This window comes from Brassica oleracea, chromosome C4 (assembly GCF_000695525.1).
Source record: "Brassica oleracea var. oleracea cultivar TO1000 chromosome C4, BOL, whole genome shotgun sequence".
In the NCBI taxonomy this organism is placed as follows: Eukaryota; Viridiplantae; Streptophyta; class Magnoliopsida; order Brassicales; family Brassicaceae; genus Brassica; species Brassica oleracea.
In genome coordinates this window covers 33935638-33955004 of record NC_027751.1, presented here as the reverse complement: position 1 = coordinate 33955004, position 19367 = coordinate 33935638, and the positions used below count along the sequence as shown (strand labels likewise).

The 19367-nt window shown below is 33.0% G+C and overlaps 1 protein-coding gene and 1 long non-coding RNA gene across 3 annotated transcripts; one reads left to right on the top strand and one right to left on the bottom strand.

Annotated features, from left to right (window-relative positions):
• The first annotated feature begins 4762 nt into the window (after window positions 1-4762).
• LOC106339855 lies at window positions 4763-7389 on the top strand. 2 transcript variants are annotated; one of them, XR_001269243.1, is made up of 6 exons: window positions 4763-5135; window positions 5255-5339; window positions 5428-5562; window positions 5675-5744; window positions 5981-6147; window positions 6583-7389. It is a non-coding gene; the product is annotated as an uncharacterized LOC106339855 (long non-coding RNA). The 2 variants fall into 2 exon arrangements; XR_001269242.1 differs by having other exon boundaries at window positions 5255-5562.
• An 8345-nt stretch (window positions 7390-15734) lies between these two features.
• LOC106341390 lies at window positions 15735-16947 on the bottom strand. Its single transcript, XM_013780168.1, has 2 exons — window positions 16270-16947; window positions 15735-16024 (listed from the first exon to the last, which is right to left on the bottom strand). Exons 1-2 carry the CDS (start codon window positions 16764-16766, stop codon window positions 15859-15861), a joined length of 663 nt encoding a protein of 220 aa, XP_013635622.1. The 5' UTR covers window positions 16767-16947; the 3' UTR covers window positions 15735-15858.
• Between the last annotated feature and the right edge of the window lie 2420 nt (window positions 16948-19367).

The following is a 19367-nucleotide window of genomic DNA, read 5'->3' as shown; positions in this document are numbered from 1 at the left end:
AAACCCTCAAATTCTAAGGGTTCGTCGGAAATGCGTCGGTAAATACCGACGGAATACCGACAGACATTATCAATTTAGAGTTTCAGTTTGATTTTTGTTTTACAAATCTCACCATTGTATTCTCACAGTTTAAAAACTTTGAACATGACATATATATAACCATTCAATCAAAACCATATATAATCAATCAATCAAAACCGTTCGATTTTTAAATCAACAAGTCTAATTTATTTTTTTAATTTAAAAGTATACAACGTTTCAAACCCATAATTTGTTTTTAGAAGAAATCTACAATGTTTAAAAGTAATTTGCATATACATTCATAAAAGAGTATCTATTCTGCATCTGAGGAATTATGTGATGATGAACATGATGAATCTGAATCGTCTTCGTTAAACTCTCCAATCTCGCCGTCCTCTTCGGTTAATTGTTGTTGTAGTGGATCAAATACTCCTTGTACTCGGCTTCTGGGATTTATTGACATGACAACGATCCAAGGATCGTTCCTTTGCCTAATCCGCGGATAACGAATATAATTCGTCGGTATTTCGTCGGGAAGTGCAACGGCTGCAAATTCGTCGGTATTCCGTCGGGAAGTGAAAGGGCTGTTCAATCCGTCGGTATTCCGTCGGAAAATACCGATGGAATTCTGACCGAATACCTAAATGGTCGGTATTGCGTCGGTATTTTGTCGGTATGTGTCAATTTTTTGCAACGGTCATATATTTGTTAGTTTTTGTCGGTTTTCTGTCGGGATCGTATGACCAAATACCGACGACTGTGTTCTGTCAGGATTTTCTGACGCAGTTCCGACGAATTTACCGAAATATATTTCCGACAATTTTTCGTCGGAATTCCGTTGGAAAATCCTGACAGATTTTTTTCGGTCGGTTTTTCCGTCGGTATTGTCCGTGTTTTCTTGTAGTGTAGTTATTTACAAAAGTATATAAATTCAAATTAGTTATGATAAATATAAAGATCATATTATAAAATATAAATAGTTTTAAAGTTGAGTTTGAAGTTTTGATTTTGGAGAAAAACATCTTTAAACTTCGAATATAAAGTTTTGAAAACTTCGAAATAGAGTTCCATTTGGGAGATGGTCCAAGCAAACACATTGAGTTGATATGAGCCCAATTATTAAAAGATCTATTGTAAAAAACCAGGCTTCTTTTTCTCTCTCCCCGTCCCCGCCTGCCCTCTGTGTTGTCGTCGATTATCTTATTAGGTCTTGTTTTTTTTTTTTTTCGCAGTTCCGACGAATTTGCCGAAATATATTTCCGACAAGTTTTCGTCGGAATTCCGTTGGAAAATCCTGACAGATTTTTTTCGGTCGGTTTTTCCGTCGGTATTGTCCGTGTTTTCTTGTAGTGATCAACCAAACCGATAATTGGCTCAAATGAGAGTGGAAAGAAGAAAGCACACATAGCATAGCCCGACATGGAAAACTCAAAGCCCCACTAACTTTTCTAATGTTTTTTTTTCCATTTGGTTATCAAACAGTGCTTTAGCAACTCTATCTATTTTTTTATTAAACGGAATGTAGTGGTGGATGTTTTAATTATTAAAGTAAGTTTTTACTAAACATGTCTTCCTTCCTTTTTGTTCTGATGAAGTGTCTTATGCAAATTAACCATTGACCAGATAATGTTTTCCGATTGACAAATTCGGTGAAAAAGCTAAGTTTGAAATCTCAAAACTATTCATCAATAACTATTAATAGTACATGAATGATCAGCTGTGTTAACATCATATGAATTTTCCTTCGCAGTCTAAAAATATCAAAGTTCTAAAATCTGCGATTGTCTATACTCCAGATTGGCCTACACAATCTCGTCTAGACAAAAGAATGAAGCTTTACCCAGAATATTTTCTCTGGTCAAAAGCGTAACGACAAGAAAATAAATTGCGACGAACCAAGAAAACAATAATCTCATGCAAATACAAAACAAGAAAACGTATTTCCATTAAAAAATATAATTGAAATGAATACTGAAACAAAATATTACAATGTCATAAAATATAGTTGATAACAAATAAACATCCAAACACTTTAAATAATAAATAAAGGTTAAATGTTAACAAAATAAATATGTATGATCTAATTAAAAAACAAATTATATTTGTTATATTCATTTGAAGTAATTTTCAATATTTTATCAAATTAAAATATATTTTACTATAAAATAATTTTAAAGTAAATTCATCCGTCCGTAGGGCGGACGAAACCCTTAGTAGTCATATAAAGCCTGAAGATTAAAGCAATAACCTCATCACATATCAATCGTGTGTCCCTTCCACATGGGAAATTAAAAACTGACACTAAAACAATATTCAAAAACCTGGGTCCTACTTATAAGAACTCAAAAAAAATCTGTCACAAATGTGGTAAACATTACCATGTTAATATGATTTAAAATTTTGATATTTTTTTTTAATAATTGATTGAACCTTCTTTTAAGAAGTTTCATTTTGTTGATATACCTTTTCATTTTCCAATAAATCATTTATTATCTACTATAATTCTCTTATTTTCTGTTTATTTGTAATGATTTCATATTTTAGACATTCAAAAACATTAATTAATATAAACGTCCATTCTAATTCCTTGGAACTGAAAAAGAATATTAAAATTGTATAGTAACAAAATCATAGCGAATCAATAATATCAATTGTACCAAATAAGTATATTTCCCGACAAAAAACTATTTGTATTACAAACTAATGGTTTTTAATATCAACTATTTTATCTCTAAATATTTTTTTTTATAAAAGGAATCCCTTTCAAATCAAGATTTATGTTTACAATATGATTTCAACAACATAAACAAAGAGTTGGTGTATTATTGTTTTAATAATTGGTCCAGACCAGGAACCGTCGACTAAAACATGGAGATCAAGTACCGGCGCTTTGAAGTACTACAATGATCCCTTCATCTGATAAGGCATGTGCCACTCGAATCAGACTACTAGAAGGCTATACACCATCAAGGCCCTGCGCCAAGAAACGAAACTCGTCATCCACTGAAATGTGAGGATATGATCGCGAATCCTTTGAGACTAATTGATCTCATCATGCTCTGAGCCTGAAAACACCTATTGGACGGAGATCTTCCTTCGACTATCTACGACTAGATCTCTACTCCCGTATTTATACATGGTCCAGGCCAGAACCACCTAGAAAATTCATTAACGAATCGACGTCTTAATCACGATAAGCATGCTGAGATAAAATGACTCTGGTTAACCAAAGTGCACAGTTATATCCCGGCTTCACCCACGAAATCGAAAGATAAGGGGCAAATTGTTGGGGATTAATAATTTAGGACGATATTACTCATGTTTTCGAACAGGGCGCCGGCCTTGAAATTCATGCATAGAGAAATCCCAGATCAAACTCGGCTCCATCACTGCCTCTGGGTAAAACGGAAAACTTCTATTAAAGTGGATTCTTCCATGTTTCAGAATATAAAGTGTCTAACCTAATTTCCGCCTACGAACACCTTATATAATGGGGACCTAAACCCTAGAACAAGATATCGACTATTCAAGACACAAATATTAGAGATAGGTGGATAGAACTAGGGTTTGTACACTAAATATTGTAGTTCTGGCTCTAAGATCAATAAAACATTACCTTTGATCTCTTTTCTCGCTTGTTAGTCGCTTGCTTTACGTTTCCGTAGTACCAATAAAGTACCTACAGGAATTTACCCTTGAACCAGGGATTTCCTTGTGCATCAATCTTCTGGTCTGCCTTGTTGTGTGCATGACCATCTTGGTCTTGTAGGACTCCTTCAGCATTATCAATTATAATCACTGGAGCAACCATCTCTACAAATTTTTTGCTTCCTGGTTGGTTCGTTCTTGCTCTCTTAACTTCTTATTTAAAATATTCAAAGATGTATTTCCTTGCTCTTGGTACTGCAATGCATACACCTGATTTACTCAACTTATGCTCAAATTAATCTAATGTTGAATCAAAGTCCTTGGCAACATCGTCAAAATTTGACATGGTCAAATTATCCCTAATGAGCAACTCTGAAATTTCAAAAGTGTAGTGTAGTACTCAGGGGTCGAATCCACTTAATCTAAAACCACTTAATAGGTTTTAGTTTCAAACTAAGCTAAACAAGTAGAATGTAAGCAAGTAAATAACATAATTAAAAGATGTTGTAACTATTAGAGAAGGCGCTAGACTCACGTAATTCAGAATCGCAGACAGATAAATTTCCAAGAATTAAGAAATGTTCTAGAACTAAAAGTACAATGTTCAAATCAATCAATTTTCATTGCAGAAACTATTTGTGTCTAAATCCTTGAATTTCAAATATCTTTGCAAATTCAATCAATTAAAACAAGCATTAAGAACACGTTTGATAAGTTCACAAAATCCTTAAACTAAATGTCTTTTCAGATAAGTATTTTTTTTATCCAAGATTCATTCAGGAAATCAATAATACTTTCGCATCTATCAATTGTCTCAAGATCTAAATTACAGGTGATCAATCAAGAATTATCAATAATGTCAATCAGATGAAGAACTAATAGATTACCCTAACAATTCAATCAATTCTAACAATGCATCATTAACTTTTGGAAAATCATCTTACAATATTAAAAGGAGAATATCCTCAACATTTAGCCTGTCCACGTCAGCTCAGAAAATTAACCAATAGGAATGCTTTGTACTGCCATATCATTATCGCTTTTGTCTACTGAAGAAAAAATGGGCTTTTCGTTCGGTTTTAATAATAATTAACCATGACCCATGTGAAGTCCACCTCTCCAACCCGAATCGTCTTCCCTGCAATCGGCGCCGTTTCTCCTCTGTATTTATCACAACCAGTATGGATGATTAGCCTCGGTTCTTCAATCCTTTCTTAGTGGTTTAACCTCTAATGTTACGTCAAACCAAAATCTACCTCCTTTTAGAGAAGAAGATCACGCTATGGCCATGAAGCCTCCTAAATCCACCGGAAAGTCTCCTGCACCCTCAATTTTAATGATGTCTCACCAGGCCAGTCGAATCGGAACACCGATTCTGAGTAATCCAATTTCTGGGAGGTGAGAAATACAGAAAAAGGTTGGATTCTTATTGGCTTGGAACTGCTTCTCATTTATGAACAAAAAAGGTATAGTCGTTATTCTTAATTTTATGATTACACTGTCCTTACAATGAAATTATAAGTAGCAGGATACATATTATAGAGTTAATTAAGTCAAATCGGTTAAAGATACTGTTGATGGTTAGGGGTTGAGATCTATGGGTGCTAGATTCCTTTTGGCAGCAGTATTTTCACGCCTTTTAACCATACACCACAACATAGACTTAACAGGTAAGTACCAGATTTTACTGTCCCTCTCTTTGATGCATCCTTTTTAGTTGCTGCGTACTTCTTACTTTGCTTGTGGATATCTGTCTAGATGGTTGTTTAAACTCTGTACCTCAAGAAAAAATATGTTATGGTTGCAACTTACGACCCATGGAAGCATGAGACGGTTCACATGAAGAGAAGATGTCTGACTAAGGGTTGGTTGTAAATTCTGATGGAGAATAAGGTATGTATCAGTCTATATCAAGATGCTACATTATCTGGCTTGGCCGGTTATGATTTCATGATTTTTTTGGGTTCATATTGAATTGCGGTAAATGATGTTTCCTCTGCCGCAGTTGTTCTTCATTCAAAAAAACTCATGTGGTATTGGACCTGTTGATAAATCACACTGCCTTTATGAGCCAGGTATGATATGTGGTTCTCATGTTAGTTTCATTGTTTGCATTAAATCTCAGCATCAAGTCTCTTAGTATTCCAGAGCTTTTTATTGAAGTTCCTGAAACAGGAAAAAAAAAAAATAGGCTAACTAAAGGAGTCTGATTGAATCTCTTTACATGTCCTTTCTAGATGCTTTGGTTCTGCAATATACATGAAGTGTTATTTAATGACATTAGTCGTTATTTGAACGATTTTGGTTTCAGAGTACGGTGATGACGGCTGTAACTTCTTTACTCAGTGATGGAATAGGTTTTAGTCCGAGGGAAGACGGTTAGAGACGAGAAAAAGTCAACAACACTCTATCACAGAGTGGTCGTTCGTGTAGAGAAGGCAACCTAGGCTTCACCTTGGATCTTAGTCCTGGAAAACTGTATGTACCTCTTTGCTCTGAAACTCTTATCATATCTAATCCAACTGGGTCCACAAGGAGAATTGGAGTGTTACAAGCTTTGCAAGAAATTTTGTTTATTATTGCAGCTAGGAAATACAAGAAAAAAATAGTAAAAGTTTTTCAATGTTTTTGTTATCAAGTATGTTATTAATTTGTTGGAGGATTGAAAAACTTCCAAGTTTATTAATTTATCATTTTAATTATTATGTAAGTTGATTTGTATAAGATTGTATTTTTATTAATTTTTATTGGTTAGATAATTTTGTTTCTCAGTGTTACATTGTTCCAAAGACTACTTGATTGCCCTTTGAATTGTTGATCGTGATCTGTTTTGTTGAGTTAGTTGTGAGATTTTTATTTTGTTCTGTGAATTAAATGATCTGTAACATTAATGATGTATATTCATGTTGACAGGACCTGAGTCAGAGAGGAGTGGTTGTTGACATGTCGTTCAAACACAGATCAACAAATCAACCAGAACATAGGCGGATAAAGGATATACGAGGATACTTTGAGGACGGTTGCCTCAACGGAGTCCTTGCAGTCACAAGTGCCATTGAGAACTGGGAACTGAAGAGTCCTTTCACTGGCTCCTCTTCACCTCTGAACTCAGACCCAAAGATTCAGCAAACTATTCTAACAGAGGACGATGACTTCTTAATTTCAGCATGTGATATATTGTCAAGCCGGCATGCAGTGAGTAACATAACTCAAAGACTGAGGCGCGGGGAACCCAGATTAATATATTGTGGTCATATGCTTCTCCTCAGTTCCGACAAACCTCATCGACAGCAGAGGATGGTTAAGGTTTTGTGTATCTGATGAAGCCCGAGCTCAGTTACAACTTACAACCCGATGCTTGGAAGGGGCTGAAACCAGTCTTTTTGGCAGTATATATAAAGAGAGATCGTAGTTCAAATATAAAACATAAAGAGGGATCGATATTAGACCAGTCCAGCGATTATTTCTCTAATTTGTGATCAGTTTCAGTGAGATAGAATAAAAAACTTACATAGTGGTAGAGAGCAGAAGACATGTTTGTAATGTGGTTGGTCATTTCTGTTTCATCTGTTTGTTAGGTTATTTAGAAGAGAGTACAAGAGAAAAAAGGAAACATGTAGTTTTGTTAGGACTTAGGACTATTGAAATCATAAATTATTTGCAAGTCAAACAACATACAATTACTCAGGAGTTGAAATCTCTGGGTTTTATTACTCTTCATATGATTGTGTTTTTTTTTAAGTTTACGATTGCTTCGTTTCTGAATTATTGGGTTTCAAGCTTTTACGGATTCATGCTAAAGTAGAAAATGCATCATGTAAGGTTTAATTCGATGGTTTCTTCTAAACACCGAGATTGAGTTTATGATGCATTGTGCTTCTTTATTAGGATAAAAATAATCGCTATTTTGATAAAATGTGTGAGAATCAAGCTTAATGAGAAACATCAAATAAAGATAATCCAATCTTTACGAGGTTAGTTAGGTTGATAACCAAAATAAACAATGTACTGAGAAAAATATTGCAATCAACAATTTTAGAAACTAAATATATTCCATTTTCATCTTTCTAAATAAACACAATTTGAGATTAAAAGATAATTGTGCTAAACCAGTTGAGTAATAAAAAAATTGGTAACAGATTTTATCCTCTAAGATAATTATAAATCATATTTTGTAGATAAACATAAAACATAATTTGAATGCAAAAATTATATTTTAACTTTCAGTATTTTTGGAACAAGTAACGTGATAGCCAATTGAATAATTGCGGGGACGGATCTGAAATTTTGGCAACTTGATCATTTCTAAAAAAACTTTAATATTTTTTAAAAATATTTGAGGACCAAAGCTAATGTTTTACTGGCTTAGATCCGATCCTGCATAATTGCATTGTAACTAACACGAAGAAATTGATAAAGATAAATTTATGAAGATGGCAAAAAAAGATAAATTCATGAAATCTCACCATCTATTGAACATCTGAACCATAGAGTTAAGGCTAACAATGCATTGATATGTCAAAGTTACACGAACAACAACAATACTCCCAATAAGAAAAATGTTCCTAAAACACCTCCCTATATTTTTGAGTTAAAAATACAATCAATCGCTGCGTTTTGCACTATAAGCGCATACCTACCAAGTAATTTCGCAAACTTTTATTTTTAAGAGGAAAACAAAAATTGAAATAAATTATTTTAACACAGATAAGGTAAATACACAATATACAAAGAATCTATCTGCAAAATCCATAAACGAAAATAAAAGTTGTAATAAGCTTACTTATAAACACGCATATACTAAAAATACATTTATACAAACAAAATAGTCACCTAGAATGAAGCTTTCATATTAAAAAATTACCGCATGTCAAAATTTATACCTCTCTGTATGGGATTAAGAAGTGGTTAATTTCAAACAATTAATCAGTTTCTGCCTTATTGAAAAAATACGCTCTCCAACCTCTTTATGTTTCCTTATTCGTATCCTAACAAGTTATTGTATCATACCGTCGGATATAATAAGTGCATCCAAATCTATCTTCATCAATTCATTCACAAATTTATCTCCCCAACTAGAAAAAAATTTATACAACATCCAATCGAATCTTAATTAAACTATCATTCACATTTTCAATATTTTTGGAGATTTTCATTCACTGAAGAGCAAAAATGAAAATGATGTTGATAATGATCATTAATTCCATATTATGAAAGATTAGAAATATATATTACTTGATATCTTTAAAAATAATCAGAGTGCAAGATAATTGGTAATAACTCTAGAAACATAAATTAAAGTTTCAAATGAAAATTAAAAAAATAATACATGAAATATAACATCATACCATAGGAAGTCAACAGATATTAACGACTAGGAAGAAAAATAACACCAAACTAAGTTGTGTTAATCATGCAATTCATTTTTTGGTTTAAAGAATTGTAAGCATATTTTATGACAGCAAAAATATGTGGTTAGACTACACTGTTTTAGCAAATCATACACTGTTTTAGCAAATCATATTCTAAATTTAGAAGAATCAGAGGAAAATAATTAAAATTATAAAACCAATAAATTTTATAAGAAAATATAAATCAAACAAAACAATCCTCAATATAGTAAAAATGATAAATTAACAAATTTAAAATATATAAACCGCGTGTACATAAAATATATGGTTTATTTATATCGCAATCAGATGGACTTTACTTATGATTAATAATTTATTTTCATAATAACCAAATATATAAGATAAAAAATATTTGGATCATAACTTAGAATTAATTACTTTTTCTTCATTACACATTTGCTCATCTGTCTATATGTATTTTTAGATAGTAAAAATGACAAATTGTCAGTTTTACTCATTTCTAATTCAATATATGGTTAATAATTTTATATCAAGGGATGTAATATATGTATTAAATTTATTGACAGGTATCTAATCCCGGGCATAGCCCGTGCAAAATCTCTAGTAAATCTAAAAAGTGTATTACTTAGACATAATAATAGAAACACAAATCATGGTCTGAATCAATTGCATTAAAAAAAGTAAGAATAACAAAGGAGTTCAAGATCTTCTCTCAACAAGGTATGAGTTATGATTTCTCTCTCCAAAACCTATTGCCCCAAATATTAAAACCTAATTTAATAATGTTACAAAAGCTTCTAAAAGCCTAATTATAGTCCAAAACCCGATTTGGACTTATTTGTAAATAATTATAAATTTTGGGTCTTTCCTACAATTTCTTGAAACTTATAAAAAGTCATTTGTAACTTTGTTCATTATGGGTGTCGACCAACACCAAGGGGTGTTGTCGATGACACTATGTCCTAAGATCAATTCCAACCTCAAGTTTTGAACTCCAATTCTCTTTAAACTCCAAAATGATCCCAAAACTCAAATCTTGTTCAAAACGTACATGAACCTATAATAGCTCGTAAAGACTCTAAAAAGACCAAAACTACTCTAAAAACCAAAAGACTCTAAAACCGAACTTATATTATCAACCTATAAACCCTGATATACCAGTCAACCAAGGCTCTCTCCGAACAGCTGACAGTAAACCACATCTTTCCGTAGAACGTTGATATCATGTATCAAGTTCAGTAGAACGTTGATCTATTGAGATGTTGCTTGATCAACTTGATTTGTTGCGGCTCTATGACCTGTTGGATTGACGTTTTTTCTTGAACAATTGTCTCCTTGCAGTGTCAGGATCTTGTTCATCGGCAAAGGGTTGTGTATGGCAGCAGCTAGATCATCGACTCGCTCATTAATTGCTTTGTTTGACGCGTCTTGTCTCTCAAAGCACTCCATAAGGCTCTGCATCATATACCCATCATGGTGGCAAGATCTGCATCTAGTGAAATGATGGTGTCACCGGTTTGAGTGCTATATTTGCCGGTCATCTTTGATATTTCTTTGTATTGCTTCCTCTTTCTCCACAGACGACGTTACCAACTGTTTAAGCTGAATTCGGTGTTTTCAAGATGAAAGCACAAATTCGATGGTGAGTTATTTAAAAAACATTTATTAAGAGATTAAATTTTTTTTTACAAGAAAAAGACGATAAAATCCTTAAAAGCTACGAACTCGGCAAGCACAAGTTAAACTATGAAAAGCCTAATTCTTGGGCCGACTTCTAAGTGAATGTGAATGTGCTCTCTCTTTTAGTTAGCTCTATTTTATTTATAGTGGGCTTCTTTTCTTTTCTCTCTGGCGGACTTGACTTCCTTTGACTTGCCCTCATCAATTGGACCAAATTTGGTTTATCTGATGGGCATTGTGATGTAATCTATCTCTAACACCCTGCCTATTCAAAGCCTCTATTCTTGTGCAGATTGGGTTTGTTCCAAATACCTTCATTATTTTGTTCTGTCATGGTACACGTACTCTAGCTTGTGTATGTTGATTAACTGCAAATACCTCATCTGTGCTTCAGAACCCGTTGAACTTATTCAACTTGTTTTCCCATTAATTCCTAGGAGCTATGGCGACCATGACATCACAATGACTTCAATTGATGCAGAGAAAATACATTGTGAACTTAATTATTCAAATAAGATAAATGCCAAACAAATAAACACACCGATGCCTTGTCTCCCAAGCTGACAGTCACATCTGGTAAAACATTATTTGATTCTTAAAAACAGTATACATATTGGAAGTCTCCAATGTTTGTCCTTTTCAAGACCAGATATTGAGTATGCAGTAAATAAGCTTTCAAAGTACATGAATCGATCCACAACATAATCAGTTTTAACTTTTAAGCAAACAATCAATTAATCATATATCTTCCTGCAGGAACAGGAACAGTGACACATGTTCCGATCTTCCTATCTCGTAATCATATTCAAAAACTAGGATCGGCCCGGGCTAAGCCAGGATTTTTTTGTTTTAATTTTAGTTTTGATTATATATTTAGTATGTTTATTTAATATATAAATTTTAGAATCTATTATAAAAAATATAAATAGCTATAGACAAACATAAAATAATTTTATCATTCATTGCTTTTGGCTTACACAATTTAAAAATTTTAGTATCCAACTTTTTTGTTATTGGAAATTATATATAAGGTGAAGAGTAGAATAAACAAAAATGAATTAAATTCTAGTTATAGTATTTAACTAGTTAAATTGTAGACATGTGTTATTTCACCTAAAATAAAAAGGGTCGGTCCGCGCGTGGATTATATATTTCAATTTGTTATATATATTATTTATTTTATATTTTTGTTTATTACTTTTCTTATATATTATTTGATATTTATAATATATTTTATTAAAATATTAGTAGGTAAAGATAATATAAATACTCATTATTTTAAGTAAAACTAAATTATATCTCTTATTCAAAGAAATTCATAAAAAAAGTAAATAAAATGCATTATTTATTTACATGCTAAATGTCCTCAATATATTCATCTCATGTATGTTTTTAGTGTGTTATTTCCCCACATTGGTGAAGATTTATAACTTAAAATTGTGATAAAAATTGGTAATGAATACATTTGTGAGTGACTTATATGCACATACAATTGTTGTAACTTTTATTTTAAGAAAAATTTGAAAAGTTTTGTGTTTATGAAATTTAAAGAGTTCCACTAACTCTTTCTTCCATTTTTTTAACTTCTTCAATTATTTTATTGTTTACTCCGTATAGTTATATACTTATATATCTCATGTAGTTCTTTGTTCATGTTACTCGAACCAATACGATGGAAGCACATATATATGAATAATATTGAGATTTCTCATTTCAAATTTAAGCAAGCTATACCTTCGTTTTAGTAGTTAGCCTTTACGATACTACTTGATCAAGTAAAAGAAAATAACCAAAGTTATGATTTAGGTGACCTTTTAAGTATATACCCAGTCATGCCTACTGAAATTCTACAACTCTCTGCTTTCTACCCATTTTTCAGCTTCCATGTCTCTGTTAGGCATTTCTTCAAGAAAATTCAAATTTTTTATCAACTCCAATACCAGGCCTAGCTCTGTCTGTCCAATCTATTCCATTATCATAACTACAAAACAGTCACCAACCACCATATTTCTTCTTCTCAAACTATGAAACAATGTTGTAATTTCTCAAACTATCAAGGCACATGTGATGGTATAGAGAAGAAGAAGTATGAATCTTAGTCCATGACTGCTGGTCTTCTTGCACGCATTTTTTTATCAACTCCAATACCAGCCTAGCTCTGTCCAATCTATTCCATTATCATAACTACAAAACAGTCACCAACCACCATATTTCTTCTTCTCAAACTATGAAACAATGTTGTAATTTCTCAAACTATCAAGGCACATGTGATGGTATAGAGAAGAAGAAGTATGAATCTTAGTCCATGACTGCTGGTCTTCTTGCACGCATCAATTAAAAAACATGTGAAACAGATGGATTAGCAAGATTTGCGGGCTATGAACTCCAGGATGCTTAGCTTGCATAAGATCCCTCTTCTGAGGATTTTTCAGCTTCTTTGGCACTTAATTAAACACCATGTATGCATTCTACAAAAACCTTAGAATCAACATAAACTTGCATCTAAAATAAGCATTAGCAATCCTAAAACAGACTTATTTCACTCTAGGTTGATGATTCCCAATTTACCAATGGAAAGACCAGTAAACACACAAAACAAACAGTCTACAAGCATGTTCTGCCTCAGATTTAAAAATATATAAATTACTATGGAACTTAGAAAAACAGCTGAGAAATTGTACCTTGAGCATGACAATCGATGAAAGTCAAAAAGTCAAGCAATCATCCCCACAATTGCCGCTGCTACCTCTGTTATTCGAAAATTGTTGTTGACTTCGCAACTCCTTATTTTGAAAGGTGAAAATGCCACATGAGTTTAGCTGAAAATAACATAACCTCACTAACACTATTGATAAGAAATTCTTCAATCAGGCGTACCAGAACAAATTTTATTTGGCTAGTAATGCACAGAACATCCCATAATTAAAGACTGCCAACCTCTCTTCCGCCCCACCTGTATTTAGTTATGCAAAAATATCAACTCTGAATCGAATTTGTTATATATGAGCACAATTCTTGTTTTTTTTTCAACAGATAGCTCATCGGCTCCATCCAGCATGTTTTTGTGTAAAGACTTTAAGCTGCTTCACTAACCCGTCTGTTTTCTAATATTTCAGGTACACATAAAGAAGGATTCTAACCCTCAATTCGTGATGCTGTTGTGTAGGGGAGTACTTGCAGTAACCCATGACCTGAAAAATACAAAACACATATCTTGATGGTCAAAGCACTGCAGGAGCTTTTGCTGCAGAAAGCATATATATAAAAAAAGTTTAGATTTGACTGAATGTATAAATCATCGATCTGGAACAAAACGTATAAGATGAAAAGAACCAAACGAAAATAATAGATAGAGTATATGTCTCTTGGAATGAAATAGATGATGCATATGCTAAAAGATGAGAACCCAATTAACTCAAAATCCATTATTATCACCACCGATGAACCTCTCGAATTTTACAGGGAAAGATTGGCTTGCATGAACTTAGATATGGGGTGAGGTTGTGTTTTTCTTAAAAAAAATACTTTGAGAAATGCAAGATATTCGTTTTCCATATCCCTCTCTGATATTTATCGAGTCAAACTTAAACTTAAACTTATACACAATGAGCAATGTATTAGAGTATCAGAGATATTTACCTTTGTTCCACCGGCTCAAACTCATGACTGATATTTGGGATGTCGTCTTCTGCTATAGTTATCAGCACTGCAACGACACGTTTCTCTGCCACAATGGATAACACTGGCTCCGTCAAAGTAACGATCCCGAGTCGTCGGAAACCAAACTATGAGGATTTGGAACAATCTTCTTTCACCTTAGAATAAAATGCGATTGAAACAGGGAGGGCAATCAGAAGAGAGCTCAACGTTTTGGAGTTGACAACGAATTCATCAGAATAAATATTGAATATTAAAAGAGATTTACAATGAGCGATGCACCTACAGGGAGAATACGGCGAGATGATATCATTACAGTAAGCGATACACCAAATCTTCGGAAACCAATGTATAGCTATGAGGAATTGTGGGGATGTGTTAAAGGTATGAACTTTATATAGGTGGAGATCCACCGCATGTAAAAGAGATAAGAATCATTGAATGAGTGATCTGTAGTAGTCGAAGGAGTTAAAAGGTGTTAATGACGTTTAATCAATAATCTCGCAACGTTTCAGAGGATAAGAGATGAAAACGAAACGACGATGTTTAATACAGGGATTGTTCACGACGATTCGTCTAACTCAACCTCCTGAAACTCCATTGTTGGTGAAGATCGTCAGAGATCAAAGTAGAAGATGAACCCTAAAACTGGATATTGCTTGCGCTAAGAAAATATTAGTCTCTCTAACGGGTTTACCTTTTGACTTTCGCAAAACTTAATAAGAAAGAGCCCACTAAATATTCAAGACGAAGCCCATTTTAATTTGATTACGTTTAAATGATACGGTGTGTTTTGTTTGGCTGGACACGTGTCACAACGCTAGAGCTCGATTTTTCTAGGTGGAATCCTATGTGGCGCAAGGAGGAGAGATCAAAACACTGCTTTATAATAATAGATAGATAGATAGATATCAATTAGAAAGCATACTTTGATAATAATGTTTCAGTGAATGTTTATAGCAATCACCTAGGAAGTTAACCTATATCATGGTCCTCAAAAGAAGAAAATTGAAGATGCATGTCGTCAGTGGAAGCAAAATATCTCTTAGTAGCAAATGCAAGCTGGATACTTTCTTTGTTAACGGAACTTTTAATTTTAATACCTCAAGCACCCGTTGTGTATTTTATCCGTGTTGCTGTAACATCAATGTATACTAATCCTATTTTTCATTCACGGAGGAAACATATTGCACCTGATGATCACTCCACATGTGATTACATTCAGAACAGTTTACTTAAAGTTTCACATGTGTCTAAAAAAAGATCAACTAGTGGGTACACTTACAGAACTACTACCACATCAACCTTCATAAACATTTGTGGATTAGAAATATCGGACAAAACGACATTGCCAGAATTTAAAGATAAAGAATAAACAAGTGAAGATGGCTGGTAAACTTATCTTTTTTGTACTTTAGGTATATGTAAGCAATAAAACTGTCTAGGAAAAAAGTGCATGATCATGCCAATAGCCAAAAGTTCATGCCAATAGCCAAAAGTTCTTATGGGTCTTGGTGTTTAGAACATAGCCTCCATTTTGACCTTTCTTCTGTACGCCAACACAGGTGCATTTGCTGTTCTCGATTAGATAGTCTGCTGTATCTACTCCTTTTGATCCTATTAGAGACCCTCCAGGCCGCATAGATCTGTCAATGCAAATCATCTTTTGGTGTTATTCTTTGTTCAAGGAATTCTTGAATTCAAAACTTTAAAATGTGTTCGGTTTTTTAAAACAAAATATATATGTACAGCTGCACATTTGTCTCTCAAGCTTGTGGCCGGCTCTTGTTTTATGGTTTTCAAATATGTCACAGTTCATGATTCTTCTTAAATTGATCATCGGGGGGGAGAGAGAGAGAGAGAGAGAGAGAGAGAGAGAGAGAGAGAGTACCCTAGAAGGGAAGATGAGATTGTCCTGCGTTGGCCAATGATGATAACTTCAACCCCAAGTTTGTCTCCATGAAGAAGAATAGCTGCAGCTTTGATGCCATCCATGGTTATACACTCTGTCTGCACACGCACCTTCGGCTGAGCAATTTCACATATCCGTTTCATCTGTTCAAGGAAATTCCCTTCCCCTTGACCAATCTCAGAGGCCAAAGATGAAACGGTGTTTGCAATATTAGCGTTGGCATTATTAGCACCCGGTGATGACCCGCTTGTGCTAGAGGATGAGGAGGAGCTTGGTAATCTCAAGAAACTTGAAAATGCGTTTTTCCACGAGCCACCATTGTTTTCAACATGGACGAGGATGAGCTCGTCTTGCTCGAGCACGGCGTGTGAAAGAGCGTATTGAAGAGCAGCTGCAGATTCACGGGTCGGGTCAGCGATCACCATGATCTTGCGTGATTGTGGTGTTGAGGATGGTCCTCTACGACTGTCTCCCATGCCCTTCGTGTCTTCTACCTTCTTCTTTTTACCCGCCTCCGCCTATTGCATCACCATTTTTTATGTCATTACCATGTTTTTTTAATCTTACTTCAAATGTATGTTTTGTTTTCTTTGGATCTGTGAAATTTAGGTATCATTAAATCATATGATTGTTTCACGGTTTCTGTTATCTCTGGAAAAAAAGTTATGAAGGATTAAAGACAAACAACTATTTTTTTCTGTGTGTTTATTTCTTAGGGAAGCTATGTTTAGAAAATGGTTGGAGAGAAAGAGAGAGAAAGAGAGAGAAAGAAACATAATTGTGGTTGTGGTGGTTATTATTTGCTATATTGGAGGAATACATCACTTTTTAGTTAATTTTAGTATTTGCCAACTTCCAACACAATAGCACATCCAAATTCCTCAATCAATTCAATTCCTTTATTGATTGTTCTGCTAAAAATTCTCATGATGCTGTCTCCAAATTCAATTTCGATTGGGATATTAAAACAAAATGTTCTTGTGACAATCAAGCCAAAAAGTGCATTTCGAACAAAATTGGACTTCAGTGAAAACTTGTAATTCATGGGAAGAGCCACCGTACATTGGGAAAATTGTTTTTTTTTAAGCCAAAAATGACAACTATATCCCATTAGACTAATCTCATATAATTTATGTCTTATTAAACTAATTATTTTCAAAATTGCAACTATGCCCTTAAAATTTTAATTCTAAATTCATAATTGCAACTAATAAATCAAAAATTTAAGTTTAAATTCGTAATTATAATTACTAAATCATTCTAATGTATTTAGATATATTTAACATTATAATAAAATATATTATTATATATTTTACTTTTTGTTTTTGTGAAAAGTCGATTTTTCATATATGGAAACTGAATATTTTCAAATATTTTCTTCCAATATTTTTTGGAACTGGCTATTATAATCAGTAAATATGTCTTAACTCGGCTTCTACAGGTTTTTAGATTTATAGTAATGTTTTTTTTAACCTGATTTATTATGATCTTAAAATTATTATATGAGAAAGATTACATAGACGATTCGACAACCGACAATACTACCTGCCTTATGAAGAAATACGCCTAACTGCATCACCTGAGCCGTCCTATGAAGATCCATGTCTGACAAGATTTACTTGCACCATGTTGAAGATCCCTTGTAAGCCTTTCTTCCGTAGTCTGCATAATTGTTTAATAAATCGCTCTCTCCGGGACTTGAAACCTAGATTTCCTATAATCTGCAATAAATTGCATAGTCTGGGATTCGAACCCCAGACTTGGGTGTAGAAGCCTTTAAACCTTAACCAGTAGGATACGGTGCTTCAACAAATTTATAATAATGTTTAGATTTCGATTTCTACAGGTTTTAGATTTATAGTAATGTGTAGATTCCAATTTCTACAGAGTTTAGCGCAATGGATAAGGCGCGGAATGTGTATTCTAAATATTTTTAGATTACTATTATTTAAGTAGACCACATATTCTAAACATAGTAGATTCAATGAGAAAAATGGATTTTATTTTCTACTTCGTCGAATGCCAATTCTATTTTCTATAGAACATAATCTGAAATTATGATTTAAATACTTTTAAAACTGAAAACAAATATCACAAAGTTGATATAGGTATTTCATCACTAGTTACTATTTTTCTAATTTTCTTTTGTTTGTAAAGCTATTTATTTAATTTATTTTCCAAAATACTAAAGAACATTAGATGCAAAAATGGTACAAAATAAAAATTAGCTTAATGGGACATATAGTAGAATCTCTATAAATCAATAATGTTGGAACTTTGAAATTTTATTAATTTACAGAGATATTAATTTATAAAAATTTCCTTATTTAGATTTCTTGTTTTAAGATATATTTATTCTAAGATAAGAAAAATATTTGATTTTAGTGTATAGACATTAATTGTTATTCTTTTGAAATTTGACATTTATATTAATTTTATTATTATTTTTTTGTGTATATAATATGTATTGCATAGAACTTAAATGTGGTTTTAGATATAATATTACTAAATCTTATCAAAAATATATTAAGTGTTAAGAGAATATAAAGACACCTCCATTGTGAATATAAAACAAGCAATATAATAATAGATTCTTACTTATATAAAATATGTCACTACAAGAAAACACATGCTTAACGACGAAATTTAACGAGGAAAAACAATCCTCGTAAATTTATGTCGAGTTTACGAGGAATTTAAGTGAAAAACTAAAGTCATCGTTATTTCCTCGTAACGTAACGACAAAAGTGTTTCGTCGTAAAGTGGATGTAATTTTACGAGTATTTTACGAGGAAAAACTATTTCCTCGTAAATACGACGTAAACTTTGCGTGTTATTTACGAGAAAATAGTTTACGTGTATTTAGCGAGAAAATTTTTAAATCCACCATCTTTGTAGGTGTTACACGTTTTTTTGGCCACCTAATTAATTTTCGTCGTAAATTCATAGGAAACTTGCAACTACCAGATTCGAAATTTCCTATAAATATGGATGTTTGAACATCATTTTAAACACACCAACAACAAAAAACGTGAAAGAAAAAAAAATGGCTGGCTCCGGGACTATTTACGAGTTCC

What these genes read in the sequence shown, in the direction of transcription:
- LOC106341390 (XM_013780168.1), bottom strand. Translation starts at nt 16,766, where the DNA reads ATGGGAGACAGTCGTAGAGGACCATCCTCAACACCACAATCACGCAAG. An exon ending in ATCTCATCTTCCCTTCTAGG is followed by an intron (nt 16,025 to 16,269) that starts GTACTCTCTCTC and finishes TTGCATTGACAG; the next exon opens with ATCTATGCGGCCTGGAGGGT.